The sequence below is a fragment of the Dermacentor variabilis genome, chromosome 7, assembly GCF_050947875.1.
Source record: "Dermacentor variabilis isolate Ectoservices chromosome 7, ASM5094787v1, whole genome shotgun sequence".
Classification (NCBI taxonomy): domain Eukaryota; kingdom Metazoa; phylum Arthropoda; class Arachnida; order Ixodida; family Ixodidae; genus Dermacentor; species Dermacentor variabilis.
In genome coordinates this window covers 141,939,461-141,957,567 of record NC_134574.1, presented here as the reverse complement: position 1 = coordinate 141,957,567, position 18,107 = coordinate 141,939,461, and the positions used below count along the sequence as shown (strand labels likewise).

Here is an 18,107-nt window from a genome sequence, read left to right as displayed (position 1 = left end):
GAATGATGTGTTCAACACATTCACTATCCCCTAAGCACCGCCGAAAGAGGCGATGCCAGTAAAGAGGTCACTGTTGGGGTCACTATAGGAGTCAGGCCCTATACTGCTGCATGCTGACTGGTCAAGTTCGAATGATGTTCTGGGACGAAACCGGGTCGTATCAGCGAGATTCTGCTCTAGTCACCTAGCCTGTTCGATCTAGCAGTCTAGCATTTTGCCTATCACTCCTTGAGCTTTTCTTGCTTCATTAAAACCTCTATCTCTGTATTGTGCAGATACCTCTATGCCTGTAATGGCTCCGGTTTTATCTATCTCTCCTCTGCTTTTTTTCCACCAGTACTCTAAAGTCTGTTGCTTATCTCAACTGCTGACCAGTAAATACTTCCGTCCGCTTTTAATCCCAGCGCTTCTGGAAGGTGGACGTTTCCTACGGGTCTTGCTGGGTGAATATCTTGGCATTCCTTTCGGTGTACTGAGGGCGCCTCGATGCCAGCGGCAACCCTCAGCGCGGATCAAGGCGTTCTAGCCTCCCTAGCCGCTGAAGCGGAGGAGCATCTAGACACTCCAGCGGCGGCGAATTTAGCTGGTCATGGCCTCCAAGATGAGCCGCAGTGTCGATCAGCGGCACTAGAGGGCCACATGCATCAGTGCATCGCATCGCACACTCTATGCAGCATAGTTCCGTATTCCTTGGCATGCCTTGCGTCAGCACCCCGTGTGGTGTTGTTGTTGTCACCATGTGGCAAGTAACGATCATGAATAGCAATAGAGGCACGTGGCGGAATGCCTTTGCTTAAGGACAAGAACGAACTCTGCGAGAAAGGGGATGGTATCGGGATGCTACAGAGCTCACTGTCAATGATCTCAAAATCAAAAGAAGCTGTTCTTGACTCGCTGAAGAGAAGGACAAATTCCCAGTGAAAGGAACTGAAATTAACCAACACTTACATGTAAGTGTCTTCAGTGATTGCACTGCTCTTGGGACAAGTTTTGGATCGACTCGTAAGACTTTCGTAGAACCAATTCGTAGGGGCAGCCGAAATTCCCGACATCTAACCCGATCTTGTTCGATCATTTGTACATGATGTGCAAGTGATGTTGGGAAATGGAAAAAGTGGCGGCCATAAATAAAGTTGCCGTAATTCAGGATGTTGTCACCTGGCTTTCGCGCAATATTAAAAGCAAAGCTTTCCTGCATTGTTTGACAGGTTTTGATACAGCGTTCATCGGGCCGTATGGAGAGCAGCGGTTAATTGAATTCTGTGACCGTAGCATTTGGTGTCGTACCATTTTGGGGCGACACCCAAGGTCATGTTGGCAAGGCGGGGCGGCAGAACAGACGCGGAAGCTTCACATACACCGATCAGGACAGTGCGTTAGACCAGGGTTTCTTTATTTTTGCTTTCTGTGGGCTATACAGCCACCGTGTAAGGGAACTTTGTCGGTGCAGTATCAAGCAGGGAAAAACCACCCGCTGTGGTTGCTTAGGAGCTGTGGTGTTGCGTCGCTAAGCACGAGATCGCCATATCAAATCCTGGCTTATGGCAGAAACACCCGTGGTACCTTGCATTGGATGCAATTTAAAGAACTCCAAGTGGTCAAAATTAATCCAGAGCCTCCCCACTACGGCATGTCTCATATGGTTTTGGCACGTAAAACCCCAGAATTTAATTCTTAATCAAACAGTGAAAGTGTTCGCTGGCTGCCAAGTGCAACAAAATTGTTCGCTTTTTGTTTTGATTGAAGTTTGTCTTTTTATACTGCCCAGTTATTCACACAATTTTATGGCCCCTTCCATGCCAAAATAAAGGCATGATAATTCTTCTGCATCTATACTATGCATAAAAGGACGAATTTCTGTGTAGCATAACGTAGAAACCTCAATATAACGAAGCTGATAAAATCTAGACTTTAGTTTGTTGAAGTTTATTTGAAATTCAACCTTATGGAAATAAGCAGGGGTGTGTGAATATCAAACTTTTTGAATTCGAATTCTGTACAATTACTTCAAACTATAGAAAGTTGAACTAGCTGAATAAGGACCAACACGGCATTTGTGTTCTTCGATTCTCTTGTGTCCATGTCTGCATGCCTTGACTTCTTTCACTCAGTTTCGAATATCGAATAATGATATGCCATGCAATTATTAGCAAATTTGGTTATTTAACATGTGGAAACATCGCAATTACATTGTCATTGGCAAAATGTTTGACTAGAAAGCCGTTATACTAAAACATTGTATATTTGGGTTTATTAACTTGGAAAATGGAGTAATTCCCACTAGCTGTCTGTTCTCGCCAACCTGTGCCTTACTATACGTCAAATGCCCGTAAACTGGGAGACGTTCGACCCGGAGCCACCCATCATAAATTCTATTTACTGTTGGGCAATAAGCTCAGGAATGCGGGTGGGGAGGAGGGGCACTGCAAAAAAGTGCACCGTCACTGTCCGCAAACCAGTGCCCCTTGCTACAGTGAGGCTGGCTTTTCCGCAAAGCTTAGGCGTTTAGTGGCTAAGCATGCTTTGTAGGTGACGTTTCTCCAGTAGCATGAAATGATCACAAAATTATATCAGAGACATTCTCCGATTAAATAAAAACCAATGCTAAGAACCGTGTTTAGTTCCACACAGCCTGCAGTATATTCGATTTGGTTTGAATGTTCTTAAATATTTTTAATTGTTTCCTAATCAAATAAGGAATATGATAGTCTACAATATTCAGAATTGTTGAATATTCGGACATACCTACAAATAAAAACAGTTGCTGACCGATTTTTTCTTCTGCGGCAGGGACCAAAAAGGATCTCTAAATTTATGGGCAATCGTAAAGAACTAATTTAAACTTGGAAAAACGTTTATTTTGCTGAATTTGAAAGTCAACGACTAAAGATACGTTTTCTTGCCATATCAACGATATCTTCACATCAGCGGTTCAGCCCGCAAAGCTTTCACATCCACTCCGTCACCATAGCCCGCCGATAGCGTTGTCCCAGTGTGGGTGACACTATCAACGTGCCACTCCTCACAGTCCAACCAATGCAGCATCAAGATGATGCAAAGGACAATAACATGTTCATGGCCATTGTGTCTGTCTGTTTCTTTGTTTCTTTGTTTATTCACATTTCCTGCGGTGCCGTGAAGACACAATTGCAGGGGGATACAAACATACAACATTCAAAGATAGTCATGCAGCATGGGCTCAACCTCTGGTAAAAAAAAAAAAGGAAAGAAAGAAAAGGATTGTTCAATGTGAAATCAGATCAGTCAGTGTGAGGAAATAAGGAAAGTGAAATACGAAGAGGTAAGAGTAGCTAAGTGCATTAAGTACATCAGATGTCTGCTGCAAATTTGCAACATTGTGCATGCACAAGAAATCAAGCAAGATCTGGTACAGCATCCGAAATTTTGGTAGCTGTTATACAGTAATACCTCGCTAGCTCAAAATATTAAAACCCAGAAAAAAATTCGAGATAAGCGGATTTACGAGGTAAGCAAAGCTGCAGAAATTGCAATGAAAAGTCAAGTTCTTTCTAAAAGATTCACCACTACTGAACAGTTTTTCAACAAGGGCTTCTAAGCTGGCTCTTTGTAAAGATTTAAAAGGAAAAAAAAACATACCAGAGATATCAATCAGCTCTGTTTTTCAGCACTGCCATTTTATTCAGTGCATAAAAATTGCGTAAGGCTGAGCTGCTTCACACATCGCATGAGCCGATCATTCCCACCGCCGCACTGAACTTTATTTCGAAGCAGGCGAGGCATGTTTCTTGCTTCAGCTGATGTTTACACCTCTCGAGGTCTTTCATCGTTGCCGCCTTCACCGTCCTCTCCGTTTGTAGCAACAAACCAGCGTTGTCCTGTCCTGTGTGTTCTTCCTTTTCTCTTGTGCTCGCATCTATACCTGCTGGAACCATCACGCTATCATAGTGCACCAACTGGCTCAGAAAAACCACCCAACTCGGCTTACTAACTAAATTCACAAGCATGGTGGCATGCACGTTCAGGCAAACCTGAGCAGATCTCACTCTGTGACTCCCTAATGCTCCGTCACTGCCACAATGCTGGCGCAATGAAGAGCACAGGCCGAGGGTAGCAAACACTTCGTCTGCCTCTCGCTTCAACGCATCGCCGAAACTCGAGATTATCTGATCTCTAGCACTGTGTGCAGGAAGGCAGTGCTTGTGAAGCCACCAGCCATCCCGTATCGCCCAGTCTTTGTACCCACCGCATATTACCTCCACCATAGGGTGCGCTGTTCGCGTCTGTGCTCAGCCGCCCTGAAAACCTTGTGCAGCCACAACAGCCAAGCTAGAGGAGGCGCACGCAAGAAGGCGGTGCACATCAAGCCGCCATGCTTCTCGGCCCAGTCACACGATTTTTTTAAGTATAAGTCGCATCATGTGGAACACAAGAGGATCTTATCTCGCTTGGACTTAATATGAAACATTACAGCAAGACGGTCTTGAATTTAATACTGGTACTGGTACTCAGGTGTATCAGACGCTGCTCCCCTTCGGCGACCGTGACCTTCTGTGTGACAAGCGATTTTAGAGGTGTGTTTGCAAGTAACTGCATGTAGTTCAGCCATTTGACCATCTGCACCCACAGCAGTTGCCATTTATTGCCTTTGTATTCCTTCGCAGTAGCAGTGAAATTGCGTTAAATTCAGAGAGCTTATGAGCACTTCGTTATATCGGGGCTCAAAATACTTGGTGTTCTACGTGCAAAAAGTAATAAAACGTAAATACTTCATTGCATCGACAGTTTTGTTATTGAAGTTCATTATATCCAGCTTTAACTGTATTACATGCAAATTAGAACACATGTATAACTAATACCTGGAAAAAGAAATATTGCGACATGGCAGTCAACATCCAGCCCGCTTCACAAATTCAGAAAAGTTAAAAGCACATCGGTAAAGTCCAAACAATTCAATAACAGCTGCAGACTAGAAGCTTATATGTGTTGCTTTCATCAGTAATAAGATGCGAACTTGGTCAGTTTGCCATAATTGTGGTTGCGAGCGTGCGCATGTGCTCTTGCCCTCTTGATTTGCAGGGAGGTGGTCATGGACAAGGCTCAGAATGTGCCGTACGACGCGCTCCTAACCATGGTGGATTTGAGCTATGGCCAGTTTGGTCTGTACAGTTTTTACAAGATGCAGGTATGGACCCCCTTCTGTGTGCTCAGGACCAAGTGTTCGTTGCTGATGCCATCACACGTGATCCATTCTCTTGTGCACTTGTTTACTAAAAGGGCTCCTTGCAAGGTTGGGGCATTACAAACTGACGGGCCTGGCATGTAAATCACGCAGCATTGCCAATCTTGCCTGTGGTGTATCAAACAGCTGCTCGGTACAAAAACAGCTTAACTTTCTAAAAGCAGCTCGTGCGGTCTTGATTTGAAGGCTGCCCTCTTTCCACCAAGAGGCAAGGTCACACTCACTAATGCCTCTAATAAGATTCACTGCTTGCAGGGTCACCTATTATAACAAATGACCTCGGTAAATTGCCCTATGCTGAAATCTCAATACTAACCCTAGGAGGGCGCCTCGCAGCGAAAAGAGGAAGGGGGATAAAAATAAATAAAAGACTGGGCTCGTGTTGAAAGCATGAAGCAATCCCTCGGCTCTGGTACAGGAGAACGTAGGGAAGAAGTGTCACTTGCAGACGCTAATCAAGGCAGAAGGAGAGTATATCTACATTCGTGATGAACATCAGATCCTGACAGCACAGCAGTGCGATATCTCAAATGTTTGTATCTCCTTAATAATGCAGCAAATTGAAATATTCTTGCAGTAAAAAGCTCCCTCGGCAGCTCCCTGCAATTTTCAGTGTACAGTCGAGCCCACCTCTAAGTGCCCCATTTAAGACGAGCTTTCACTTAAAACAAATGAAACCCTTGCAACCATTAAAATATACGTTATTTCAATGACACGAAATCGCACATACAACAAACATCTTTGAGCCTGGCCGATCAGTTACAGCAAACAGATGCCTATTGTCCACCCGGCCTCCAATTTGCCGCTTCGAGTGTCGCTGTATTCAGATGTGTAATTATGAGGGCAGCCTGCGTGGAGGTGATGGACACTTGCGTCCAGAACTGTTTTTGCAAGGTCGGCTTCTTCAACGTAGTACATGATGTCAAGCCCGATGCTTCCGAAGAGGATCAGTCCGGCGGTGACTTGTGGCAGCGCGTCTTAGGCTCCGACGTGGAGGCCATGACGTTGGCTGAGACGATTTTATTTCTGCTGATGAGGACACTGACATTGTGGAAGCGTGCATGGACGAGGGCACCGTTCATGAATAAATCGAATGACGATGAAACCTTGGAGCCAGCACCCATAAGCATGGCTGTAGCAATGGGCTACATAGAGGGCCTCAGAGAACATGTCTATGCCAAGGGCTTTGGCGAGGGGGGCTCTTCTGCTTTAAATAAACTGAAGACTGCCCTCATCGTATCTTCACTGCAGAAACAGACAAGCATCCCTAATTTTTGTGCAGATGAATAAATTAAGTGTTCTGACTAGCTTTTTAGCTGTAGTCCATTTACTACTAACCTAAGGCTATAACCGATTGATGCCATGTGACACTCAGGTTCGTTACAAGCGAGCTCGACTGGCCAAAACATTTAATAAGACTTGATGCGGGGCCTTTTAAGTGCTGTCAGGGTTGTTGTGTTTGAGTTTTCAGTGCAAGATATTCACAAAAAACGTATCGTCACATCATCAATGTGGTATTGTCAAACATTGTTATAATGAATTTGACACTAGAATACGTTTGTTGCATCCAATATTTGTTACATGCTGCTACCAGCAAAAAACATTGATTTACTTATTATATCTGCTAATTCATTATATCAAGTTTCAACTGTACACCTGTGAGCAAAAGTAATCGGACCATAATGTCTTAGAAAAAAAAAATACTTCGTAGTGACAATGCGCAAACTTAAATTGACAAGTGCACTGGAAGATTCGCATGCCAAGATTTCCAAGTTCTCACTTCCAGGTTAAATCCAGAGGCAGACCAGAAAATCGGCTTTATAGGGAAATCCCTAGTCCATGTACTTTTGCTCACCAGGGTACCTGGTTTCAGATAGATAGGGCTGTCTTATCAGATGTTGCATAGGTTTTGGAACTGGTGTGATACATTCCAATTAATCCATCTAGGGAACCATGTTCTCAAACATGGTTCCCGAGAGACACCGTTGTCATGGAAGTGGGCACACATGACTGTCTGGCATATCTGTACAAATCCTATTTCACTTAGACAATGCTGTATTAGCCCCTGCATTCTTAGGTTGTTGCCTTCTATAGATTGCTCAATGACTCATTTCTGACGTCCACACCAGCCTTGCTGATCTCTTTCGATGTGGTCAACTTGTGTTGTTTTTGCTTGTGATGCGCAAATTTTTCTTACACAGCTTTGGCCTTAATGTTGTACTAATTGTTCCCCACGTGCCCACCTGTGTGCTGCTGGCTGCATGCGACACGTTGTCACCGTGCCCTGTGTTCTCTTTCACAGCTTATTCAGCGAGGAGGACTCGTGGTGCTATTCTGTCGCTGGGGCCGCGTTGGTGACTCCGGCCAGTGGTCCCGGTCGTGTTATTCCGCAGTCGCTGAGGCAGCTCGCGAATTTGCGCGCCTCTTCCGCTCAAAGACTGGCAACGCTTGGGAGGACCAGCAAAGGTGAGCCAAGTTGAGTGAACCAAGACCAGGCGTCTTCGGCAGTCCTGGTTTTGAATTAGGTTGAATCGAGATGGCTTCCCGGGTCACATTGCTTCTACCTTCCTCAATAATCATCATCATCAGCCTATTTGAGCCCCCTGCAATTATAAGGCATCTCCCACAGATCTCTAATTACTATCATCATCACCATTTATTGTCCCTTAATGTTGCACCTATGATTTTCCATTCCATCATTTGTTGCATGGTCCTCAGCTGCTTCTCAAGCTTCTTTGCTGATCTCCAAGTTTCTGTCCCATGTGCAGGCAGTGGTAGAATTCAATGATGGTTCGCTTTTCAAGAATTAATCAGCGATCAACCAATAAATCATTTTTATTTTGGTATCCAGGACACTGGGTGTATACAGACAAAAAGCCATCTGTCAGGCTTGACAAGGTCTGCACACCTAAACGTCAAGGTCTGCACACCCACACCCAAATGCATGCAAAACGTAGGCACCACAGTAAATTGCACATTGCGTCAAATTGTGTTAATAAAAGCACTCTTGAGTGCTGTGAGATACGTTAAAACAAGAGAGAGAGAGAGATAGCTCTTAGCAATTCTACTGCTTGCTGCTGTATGTACAAAGTGAGTAGAGGTATAGCTTTTTCAGTTTTACATGCTGTCACGTGCTAGTTGCATTTTCTTCACCGAGGTATTTTTCTGCGAATCCGATAGCAAGTTGGCTGGCGTGGCTTGAGTATCTCTGTGCACATTACGAGATTGGTAAAGCCTGCTCTTCTGAAACACATACCTTAGAAAGCTTTTTAGCACTTGAGTACAGTTTGCACATCATTGAGAAGAAGACATAGCTTCTTGTTGGCGTGTTTCGTTTGAATTTTGAGAAAGAGTTCAGGGTGGCGCAGTGGGAACAAAGGGCACAAATGAATTCGCTTTGTCTTCTTTATGCTTGTACACCGGTTGCACGTGCACATGTGTGTGCGTGTTCATGAATGTTGGCATGTTGTTCAGCTTGGACGGGAGTTTGAGTGCTCTGCAATTGACATTCTCCAGCTTCAAGGCCCAGCCTCGCAAGTTCCGGGCCGTGCAGTGGGAGAAACGCAAGAGCCCTCCACCCAGCAATATTCCCATCAGCCTCGGCGATCCATGCAAGTCATTGCTTCACCCAGCGGTGCTGGATCTGATGCGCAAACTGGTGGGTAAAGCCTCCTCTGCTGCCCCTTTGAACTTTGGGTTTTGTTCTAGCTTTTGCTTAAGCTTGGGCTTACATTTGGTCTTTAGTGTGAGCTTCATCTTGAGCTTTTGGGTCCAACGGTTTTCCCTATTCAGGCATATGTCATTAGGAAACTGCTTAACTGGATTGAATGAAATTTCCTTATCCATACCTGGCCCTTGCGCCAATAAAAACCAAACATTCATTCATTGAATGAAATTTGTTGCATGTTTAAGGCCAAATTTTTGCGGCTCATGGTCACAGATGCTGATTTAGACCCAAAAATGATTTATATAACTTGACAAGAGCTGAAGTTGGCAAAAGAAAGAGTGGAAGATATTTTAATAATGCTGAATGCACCTGATAAAGTGTGTAAAACAAAGTTGATGTAATCAAATTTGGCAGCATCGAGGATATATAGTTACCTTTGAAATGACACTGTTGCAAAACTCATAATCGTAGTAATAGATGTGTGTAACCTGCATCATTGCACACCATTGCACACAGCCTGGCTCTGCCGTACTCATGCTCTGTGATCGTTCGGGTTTGGCTGCAAAATACTAAGGGAACAACAAAGCCGGGCCCTAATAAGTTGGAGCCATCCCTTACACTTTTGTTGACTATGCACCATTTGATGCACTGCTTGTTCAGACTGAGAATTGTGACTGCTTCATGAAGCAACTTGATTAGACGTCTGCTCCTGTAGGGATTTCGTTATTGTTGAACTTCACCTGTCTGTTAAAGTTGCTTCTTCACTATTTTAAAAGTTGAAGCTGCGAGTCTAGCACGACTTGCCATTTTTCTTGGGGCCTTTAGGCTTCCTTTCTTGCGATGTCTTGCCACTTTTTGTTCTGTCACGAGACAATGTGTCCTTTAGGAATGGTGGACATTGAGTCTTTTCACTAGTTCACTTAAAAATTTTTGCACCCTGTTTAATTTTTTAACATTAATCTCTCTAGAAAAGGACCAAACTGACTTTCTCACAATGCAGAAGTGCCCTAAATATGGCGGCCAGCAAATTGAATTGGCGATTACTGTACAGCTGGGTGCTGTTCAATTACTGTTTTGTTGCGTATGTTGGGAGTGAACCCACGATACCATGGGCACACCAGCTGCGTGTTATTCAGCATTTTAGCCATGGGCAAGCCGGCATATTTTAGGTAAACATACATTGCGGTAAAGCCAGCCTGTTACTTCTCCAAAGGGTTCATTGCAAGTGCCCAGTGATGACGAGGTGGTCAACGCGTATGATGTGTCGCTGCGTCATGCAGGCGAACCCCGAGATGCTGGTGAGCGCCCCTCTGCAGCTGGGTGCCCAGGGTCAGGTGGCGCTGGAGCTGCTCAGCGCCGAGTCCCTGTCCACCGCGCTGGCCCTGCTCGAGGACATCCACCAGCTGGTGCGCGAGAAGGCCTCGCTGCAGGCTTCCCTGGAGCGCTCGGCTGAGCAGCAGGTAACACATGGAAGGAAGCCCCATGAGCAAATGACAGAAAGGACGAACCTTCTAACACTAGAATGGAGGCATGAATGAATGGCTTCTGTTCTTCACCAATAATAACCTTTAGCGATAAAAGTGATACAGTCAAACCTCATTAGAACGAAGCTGCATCAGATGGGAAAAAGCCTTCGTTATGCACCGGGTGTCCCAACTAACGTTAGCCAAGCTATCTAAAGAAGAAAAAGAATGCTAAAATAACATCGTGCAGAATACGGTTATGACAGATTTGAACAATTGACTTTCCTGGTATCCGCCTGGAGGCAAGCATCACTGCCATCGGAGACACTCTCTCCCTCTGCCTTTAGTAGCGTTCCCAAGCGCTGTTCCTTCCCGGCCTTCTCCCACACCGGAGCCACGGGACTTGCCACAGCATAAGCCCCTCCTCCTTTCTTGCGTGATTGCACTCTCTGCATTGGATGATTAGTCACGGTCAGTGGCGAAACAAGCACTCCAAAGAGAAATTTGTGCGTGTGACTATGCCTCTCTCGTTAACAAATAGACAAACCTGGTGAGGGACCTTTTCATCATTGCACCATCTATATTTCATGAAGACGCTGGCAACACAATACTTGCGAATATTTGTGGTACCTACTTTCCTAAACCCTCATCATAGAAGGCAGCCGGCTGTGCTTTCAGCCAATTCTGTATGCTGGTCTGCAGCTCATCTGAGTCAAGCTCCTGTCCACCTAGACAGCGTTTAATGTGAACAAAGAGATGGTAATCAGAGGGAGCCAAGTCCAGGCTGTACAGTGGGTGATCAAATACTTCTCATTGAAAATGCTGCAGGAGCTTCTTTGTCGCAGCTGCACTGTGCTGCCGCGCATTGTCACGAAGAAGGATAATGCCCGATGACAATCATCCCTCTTCGCTAGTTCCGAATTGCCTTTATAAACGTTAAGAGTTCTGCTGTACCAGGCCGCAGTGATGTTCATGCCACGTTCCATGAATCCCACCAAGAGAACACCGTTGTTGTCCCAGAATGCAGCAGCCATACACTTTCTACTGGAGAAGGTTTGCTTGAACTTTGCTTTCGGGGAATCAGAATGCACCCACCGTGTGTATTGCTCCTTCATTTCTTCAGTTTCGAAACAGACCCGTGTCTCGTCCCCTGTGACGATTTTCTTTAAAAAATCTTGCCCTCCATCATGGTAGCGCTAAGAGTAACGTTAAAGCTGCACCCATTCGCTGTGTTTTGCGATAGTCGGTCAGCATCTTAGGAGCCCACCTCGTGCAGAGTTCGCGGTGCTGGAGTCTCTCACTCACGATGGTATAGAGAGCTGACCGTGAAATTTCGGGAAACGAAGCACTCAACGCAGAAATTGTAAGCCGACAATTTTCTCAAATCGCCTGATCCACTCGCTGAACGAGATCATCAATTGACACTCGCTTTCTTCCCTTGCCCACCTGCATCACAAGCATCTGTGTGCCCTGCCTCAAACTTTGCTGTCACCCGTGAAAGTTGTGCCATGCACATTACTCACTCGTCTATGAATTTCGGCTGCATTGCAGCCCTCAGCATGCAGAAATCGAATGACAGCACGCACTTCATACTTAGCGGGAGACTCTCTTGCTTGACGTTTACGTGCTCACTGCGCTAAGAATTGAAAACTGCGACCTCACGCTATGGATGGACACACTAGAGACACTGTGCAACACATCTGCCCACAGCGTCGTCGGATTTTCACTGTGGTTCTCATTGCGCGACCGATCGGACCTTGAAAAAAAAGATAGCCTTCGTATTAGCAAGTTTGGTTATGTTAACATGTTGCAACATCACAATTACATTCTATATGGTAAAAAGTTGGACTAGTAAGTGATTATACTAAATGATTGTGTATTTGGCTCATGTTAACTTAGAACATCAAGTAATTTGCACTAGCTCTCTGCTCTCGCCAACCTGTGCCTTATTGTATATCAAATGCCCGTAAACACGGAGACATTTGACCCGAGCCAGCCGTCACTCATCGCATTTACTGTCGAGCAATAAGCTCAGTATTAGGGTTGGCACTGCTAACGAGTCTGCAAACCTGTGACCTTTGCAATTGAGAGGTTGGCTTTTCCTCAAAGCTTGGATGTCCAGTAGCTAAGCTTCCTTCACAGGCGAAGTTTTGCCAGCAACACAAAATTATCATCACATTCAGTGCGAAGTCAAACACTTGAGATTAGACAGATGCCATTGCTGAGAACCGGGTTTGCTCCCTCACAGCCAGCAATATATTCGATTTGTTTCGAATATTCGTATCCAACTGAGTGTTCAAAATTTTTCGGAGTGATTATGACTATTAACAATATAACATCCGATAATATTTGAAATTTTCGAATATTCGTCCACTTGTACGTGCAACAGAAAGAAAAGATTGGAGGTATTACCATGGACAAACAAAGACGAAAGTGAGATGCAGACAATTTTATCATTGCAACATAGTAATGTTCTCCTGTAAAAATGTTGGTTCTTCTCATATCCCGTACACAATTTTGACTGCCAAATTATTTATGCACTCAGCTTGTATACTGTGAGCGCTTTTCATTACTCTCCTCATCTACATCTGTCCATGTCATCGCCATCAGGTGCATCATCTCTCTGGAAGGGTTCATAATAAAGTGGCTGCCTTATGGAGGTGGACTAGGTGCCCCTCATGGTGTATTACGCTCTTCTGTATTGTCCTGCCAACCACCGTAAATAAACTTGAACCTTACGTGATTACCATTCAAATCATCACACTTGGCCTCACCTCTCTTTTCCCTGTGCCTGCTGGTGCTAGAACACTGTTCTGAAAGTGAAGGCGATTCGTGCTCTTCTGCTCACAACAGGAGGGCAAGCTTCAAGAGCTGCTGTCGCGCCTCGTGGAAAAGAGCGAGGAGCTGTACTGCCTGGTGCCCGTGCGGGGCCGCCGCTTCGAGAGGCTCGAGCCTCTGTTTGAGGAGCGGGGCGTGTCGCGCCATGCGGACCTGGTGCACAGCCTGGTGCACCTGCACCTGGTCCACCAGCTGCTCACTGGAGCGCAGCTCAGGGCAGCTGGTGAGTTTGAAAACTGTCGTTTTCACTGAGCTTGAAGGGGCTACGAAGCACGCTTGTCCACACCCTCCGTGTTGTGCTCGTGGTGGACACCTCCCAGATGTTGAACATCTGCGGTAGTGCACTGCTGTACTGACATACCGATATCCTTAACTCCCTTAAGGGTCAAAAGTGACCTTAAAAGCAATTATATCAACTTGCTTCGTGTTTCGTTCAAGGAAGCCTCATTTTACCGCTTCACTATGCAATATATATGTACTGTTAAACCTCGATATAATGTTACTTTTTAAAATTTGTCCATAGAGCATAATGTATCTAGAACCTCAGTGCAGTAGACTTCCATTATTTCGATTCCGATTAATTTGATCCTGGCTGAAGACCTGGCCCGGCGCCCATGCATTTCTATGGGCCCCAACTGTTGTTATTTTGATCCTAAAATTGGGCCTTCTCTGGATCATTCGAACTTGACCAGTCAGCACACATGCGCCTGACCCCTATGGCGACTCCAGTAGGGACTCTTTTTTAGTGACAGCGTCTGTCTCGGCCAAGCTTAGGGTGCAGTGAATGAGCTTAACACACGTCATCTCCCATCGAAAACTGTTACTTTTGGCCTGCCCTAGGAAAATTTTCAAGCAATAACCATAACTTACAATGTATGACTATGAGCAAAACGTGAACAAGGTGAATGCAGGAGCCAGTGTTTCGACAAGTGGACTTGTCTTCTTCGTTCCTTCATCTTCCGTCGGTAGAAATCCAGAGAAAAGACGGGGATGTCTGACTATGGCATTTGCCCGATTCTAATGCCCCCCCCCCCCCCCCTCTCGGTAGTTGGGGGCTGAGAACGGCCTGCACAGTGCAGTAAGATGCAAAACCAAAACCGCCTTTGCAGCTTTGTATGCTTTAACACATAACACAGATGTATTGCGGCGAAGCTGACAGGAAATCAGTCACCATTGTGCTACACTTTTCTTTCCTTTTCTGTCTTTTTTCCCCAAAAAAATTCGTTCACATTACATTAATACTTAGTTTAGATGCTTTAATGTCATTTCTATGTTCTCTACTTTGGACACATGGAAAGTGGGCATTCGTTTATTTGGGGGCGAGCCAGAATTGGAAAAACACTGACAAATGAATCAGCAGTGTGTTTGGGCATATTTTTCGTCAGCTTGTTTAATTAGCGACTCCGGATAATTAAGTCAGTTTCGCCTGTCCCGCTAGGATCAAATTAACAGAAGTTAACTGTATAACAATTCCGGTATAATGAAGCGAATTGCCTACATTACCGGCTTCGTTATATTGAAGTTTAGCTGTACTTGTCATTGCCACAAACGGTACAGTTAGAAATGAGGGTAAAGGTACAGCAAACGTGCGATTCCAGAAACACAGTATTTGAGCGCTGACAATGTGCTGCCATCTATCTAGCAGAAAACATAGTGCAATACATGTGGCCCTGCAGCTTTGACGAAATAATTACTGCCATCTGTGTTGCAGAGCACGAAGACTGAATCAACGTGGCTTAAAAATTTCTGGCGTCTGTGTAGTTCTGACCTCTATTTCCAACGCTAGCACTGTAGCTGTCTCTGTAGTAGAAGAAAAACTTTGTTTTTAAACTATGTTAGTCGAAGAAAAACTAGTTCGTCCAAATCTCTCTGAAAAGGGTATTGTTGCCATTGACGAGCTCAGCTGGTCCAAAACACTTTTTTAAAAATGGCGGAATAACTTTGTGAAAGGGAAGAAAGTGGAGGGGAGCAAGCTGCCCTAAGACAGCCAAACTCTCAACTCTTTGGAAAGCACAAGGACAAGGATGACTTTGATTTCTTTACGTTGTGTGTTGCTTATTTGTTGTATGTCCTGCGTGTCCTTTCACTTGTTATCGCATTCACGCAAAGTAGTATCCTGTGCTTGCGCCTGCGTCTCCAGTTTTCGTTAACCCCTTCTGTACCACCCTATTATCGGAAGTCCTTAGCAAGAGATGGTCAAATTTTTTTTACTGCGGAATTTGTTATGAAAAACAATGTTTCAAGCACTTATCTCACCCATGTATTGCAAAACTAAAGTTGAACAGCCGTATTATATATATATATATATATATATATATATATATATATATATATATATATCATTGACTAGAAATGTAAAATTGCAAGAAAATATAAAATATTTTCAATGAGCTGAGCTCGACCTCTGCAACTTTTTGCAGAAACTGGGATGAACCTAGCTTATCTGTGGCACAGGAGGTGTGAAGGAGCCCGAGTCAGCCAGTCAGGAGACGCAGCGTAGTCTCCCACTTGTTGGCTAACACTATAATGCATTCCAAAGTTGTTAGATAATAATCAAAATTGTTGGACAACAAAGAAACTTAAGAGGAAGCTAAAGACCATGCAGTGAGTGATGCAGCAGAAAATGACGGGTGATATAGATAGCAAGACTAGCATGTATGAGAGAGCAGAGATTTAAATATGGAGTTAGGCAGATTATGTGATGGTGGAGTAGATATACCCTGGCCGTCTGCCACGGTGACAGAATGGGGGGCAAGGGAAAGCAAATGCGGTCGACTGTGTGGTGAACAGGCAGCAATAATAATCTGTGCCGTAGACAAACGAAAATTTTTGAAAAGGTTTAATCCATGGAATATTTGCATAATGATGGCCCAAATTACTGTAGCCATTAAACATTGGGTCTGTGGCTGAGTGGTGCTGAGCGGGTGCGTCCGAATAATCGAGCGTCCCGCAAAAAGATCATGTTCTGAAAAAAAAAAATTTAAATTAGTTCAGCAGTGACTGTATGTGTTCACACGCTTTTGCCATTGGTTTTGGTCTAAACTGGATGCAAGTGGAAATCGTGTCTCACTGGTGTCAGCACAATGATCGTAAACAAGCTCTTCAAATTTAGGCAGTTTGCAATGAAATGCTGATGGCAGGTTTTCCTGTGCCTTTGTTTTCCTTCCAGAGGTGCACCCCCTGGACTATGCGTACCTCCATCTAGGCTGCAAGTTGTACCACCTGGGAGAAGAGAATCCCGAGGTCCAGACGACGTTGCAATACGTTCATAATTCTTGTGAGTGAGCCCTTTCGTTTCGTTGCATTCACGTGCTTTGTGTTCACAGCCACTCACCATTGCGAGCAAGTTGCTGGCGCGTATAAAAGGCTTTGTGAACTGTGTGTGTGCCAGCAAACACTCTTGCAAGGGCCAGTTTCCTTTTGCTTTCTTGCTTTATTTTCTCATCTTTCCTTTTCAATGTCTGAATCTTCAGATTCACACAGCCTATCTAACACACAGCCTATCTGAGACAGTAATAGGGGCGCTACCGATTAATTTCACCCACCTGGGGTTTTTTCATGGCGCACCCAAAGGATGGTAAACAAGTAATGTGTGTGTGTGTGTGTGTGTGTGTGTGTGTGTGTGTGCGTGTGTGCGTGTTTCCCCCTGTCCTATTCAAATGCAGCTACTGTGGCCAGGAATTAAACCCGCGACCTTGTGCTCTTCAGCAGAATGCCGTAGTTACCGAGCTGTTAGGCCGTTGATGTCCTGTGCATTGCTCGTTTTTCACAGCGTAATGTTATCATTCTATGTTGTGAGAATTTCCAACATTGATGCGTCTAAAATTGATGGAGTTAGAGGATAATTTGTTGTATCCTCTTAAAAGTGTCTGTTCTATGTACAGCAACAGACCAGAAATGTCGTCAGGGGCACAGATTAGACAGAGGGATAAGACAAAGTAGGAAGGTATAAAACGAGTTTGTTTTGATGCAAGATGAGCAATTGGAGGATTTCTGAGAGAAGCCCTTGTCCTGCGATGGACTTCCAAATGGAACAGATGATGACAGTGATGGCACGCTGTAGTGAAGTTGGTTTCCGCGACCCGGCCTTCAGTTTGTGCTTGTTTTTGCAGCTGAGAAGCCTCCCAAGATACTGCGGATGTTCCGGCTGACGCGCGACGGGGAGCTCCAGCGCCTGGAATCCTGTGGAGTGGACAACCATTGGCTCTTGTGGCACGCCGTTCAGCCGTACAACCTGTTGAGCGTCCTTGCGAACGGGCTCGAGCCAAGGCTTTTGGTCGACCATTGGATGGGGGACCACCAGACCAAGGTAGCACCTTGCACCCTGCATTTGTGTTTACCTTTTTAGTTGTTTGCAGGCAGGCTAGCCAGTTAGCCAGTTTCCCAATTGACATTGGGAAAACAGAGAGGCCTCGCCCTGGAGCCGACGGCTTGCTTGTAGCTAGTTGTTTCATTTGTTTGTTTTCGTCAATACCTCAAAGGCTCTTTTAAGAGGGCATTACATGGGAGTGCGCGTGTTTAGCTAATTATTTGATTGCTTGTACGAAGATTGGCTGGGGTTGGTCGGTAGAAGGATAGATTGTAGCTTTAGCAGGCAGGTTATCCCAATCTTCGGCAGTTTGTACCAAAAAAGAAGTGATGCGAACCTGCAAAAATGGGGGAAGAAATAAACAAACTGTGAGTGGGTGCAATGGCAGTGTTATGCAAAGGTGAGTGGAAGAACTTGTGAAAGAAAGCAGTGTTTCCAATTTTCGGCGGTTCTTAAGACAGGGACACTGTCAGTCGTCCTTATAATGAAATGCAATTTAATGAAATAATGGATGTAACTAAGTAAGTGAAATTCCACTTGAAATCTTCATAAAGATTCATATTGCAGTACATCAGTAATGGATATAACAAAGTAATTCTTGTTCCTCCT

At 44.8% G+C, this 18,107-nt stretch overlaps 1 protein-coding gene across 6 annotated transcripts in view; it reads left to right on the top strand.

Annotated features, from left to right (window-relative positions):
* The window catches only part of LOC142588029 (poly [ADP-ribose] polymerase tankyrase-like), a 103,999-nt gene that overhangs the window by 81,998 nt on the left and 3,894 nt on the right, over nucleotides 1–18,107 (top strand). For 5 of the 6 annotated variants that reach the window (XM_075699466.1, XM_075699470.1, XM_075699464.1 and 2 more), the window contains exons 40-47: nucleotides 405–443; nucleotides 5,059–5,164; nucleotides 7,524–7,687; nucleotides 8,738–8,879; nucleotides 10,169–10,348; nucleotides 13,205–13,412; nucleotides 16,359–16,466; nucleotides 17,302–17,498. In XM_075699466.1, coding sequence (XP_075555581.1) covers nucleotides 405–443; nucleotides 5,059–5,164; nucleotides 7,524–7,687; nucleotides 8,738–8,879; nucleotides 10,169–10,348; nucleotides 13,205–13,412; nucleotides 16,359–16,466; nucleotides 17,302–17,498 — 1,144 coding nt within the window. The remainder of the gene's footprint in view (nucleotides 1–404; nucleotides 444–5,058; nucleotides 5,165–7,523; nucleotides 7,688–8,737; nucleotides 8,880–10,168; nucleotides 10,349–13,204; nucleotides 13,413–16,358; nucleotides 16,467–17,301; nucleotides 17,499–18,107) is intronic. The other variant, XM_075699468.1, reaches the window with a different exon arrangement.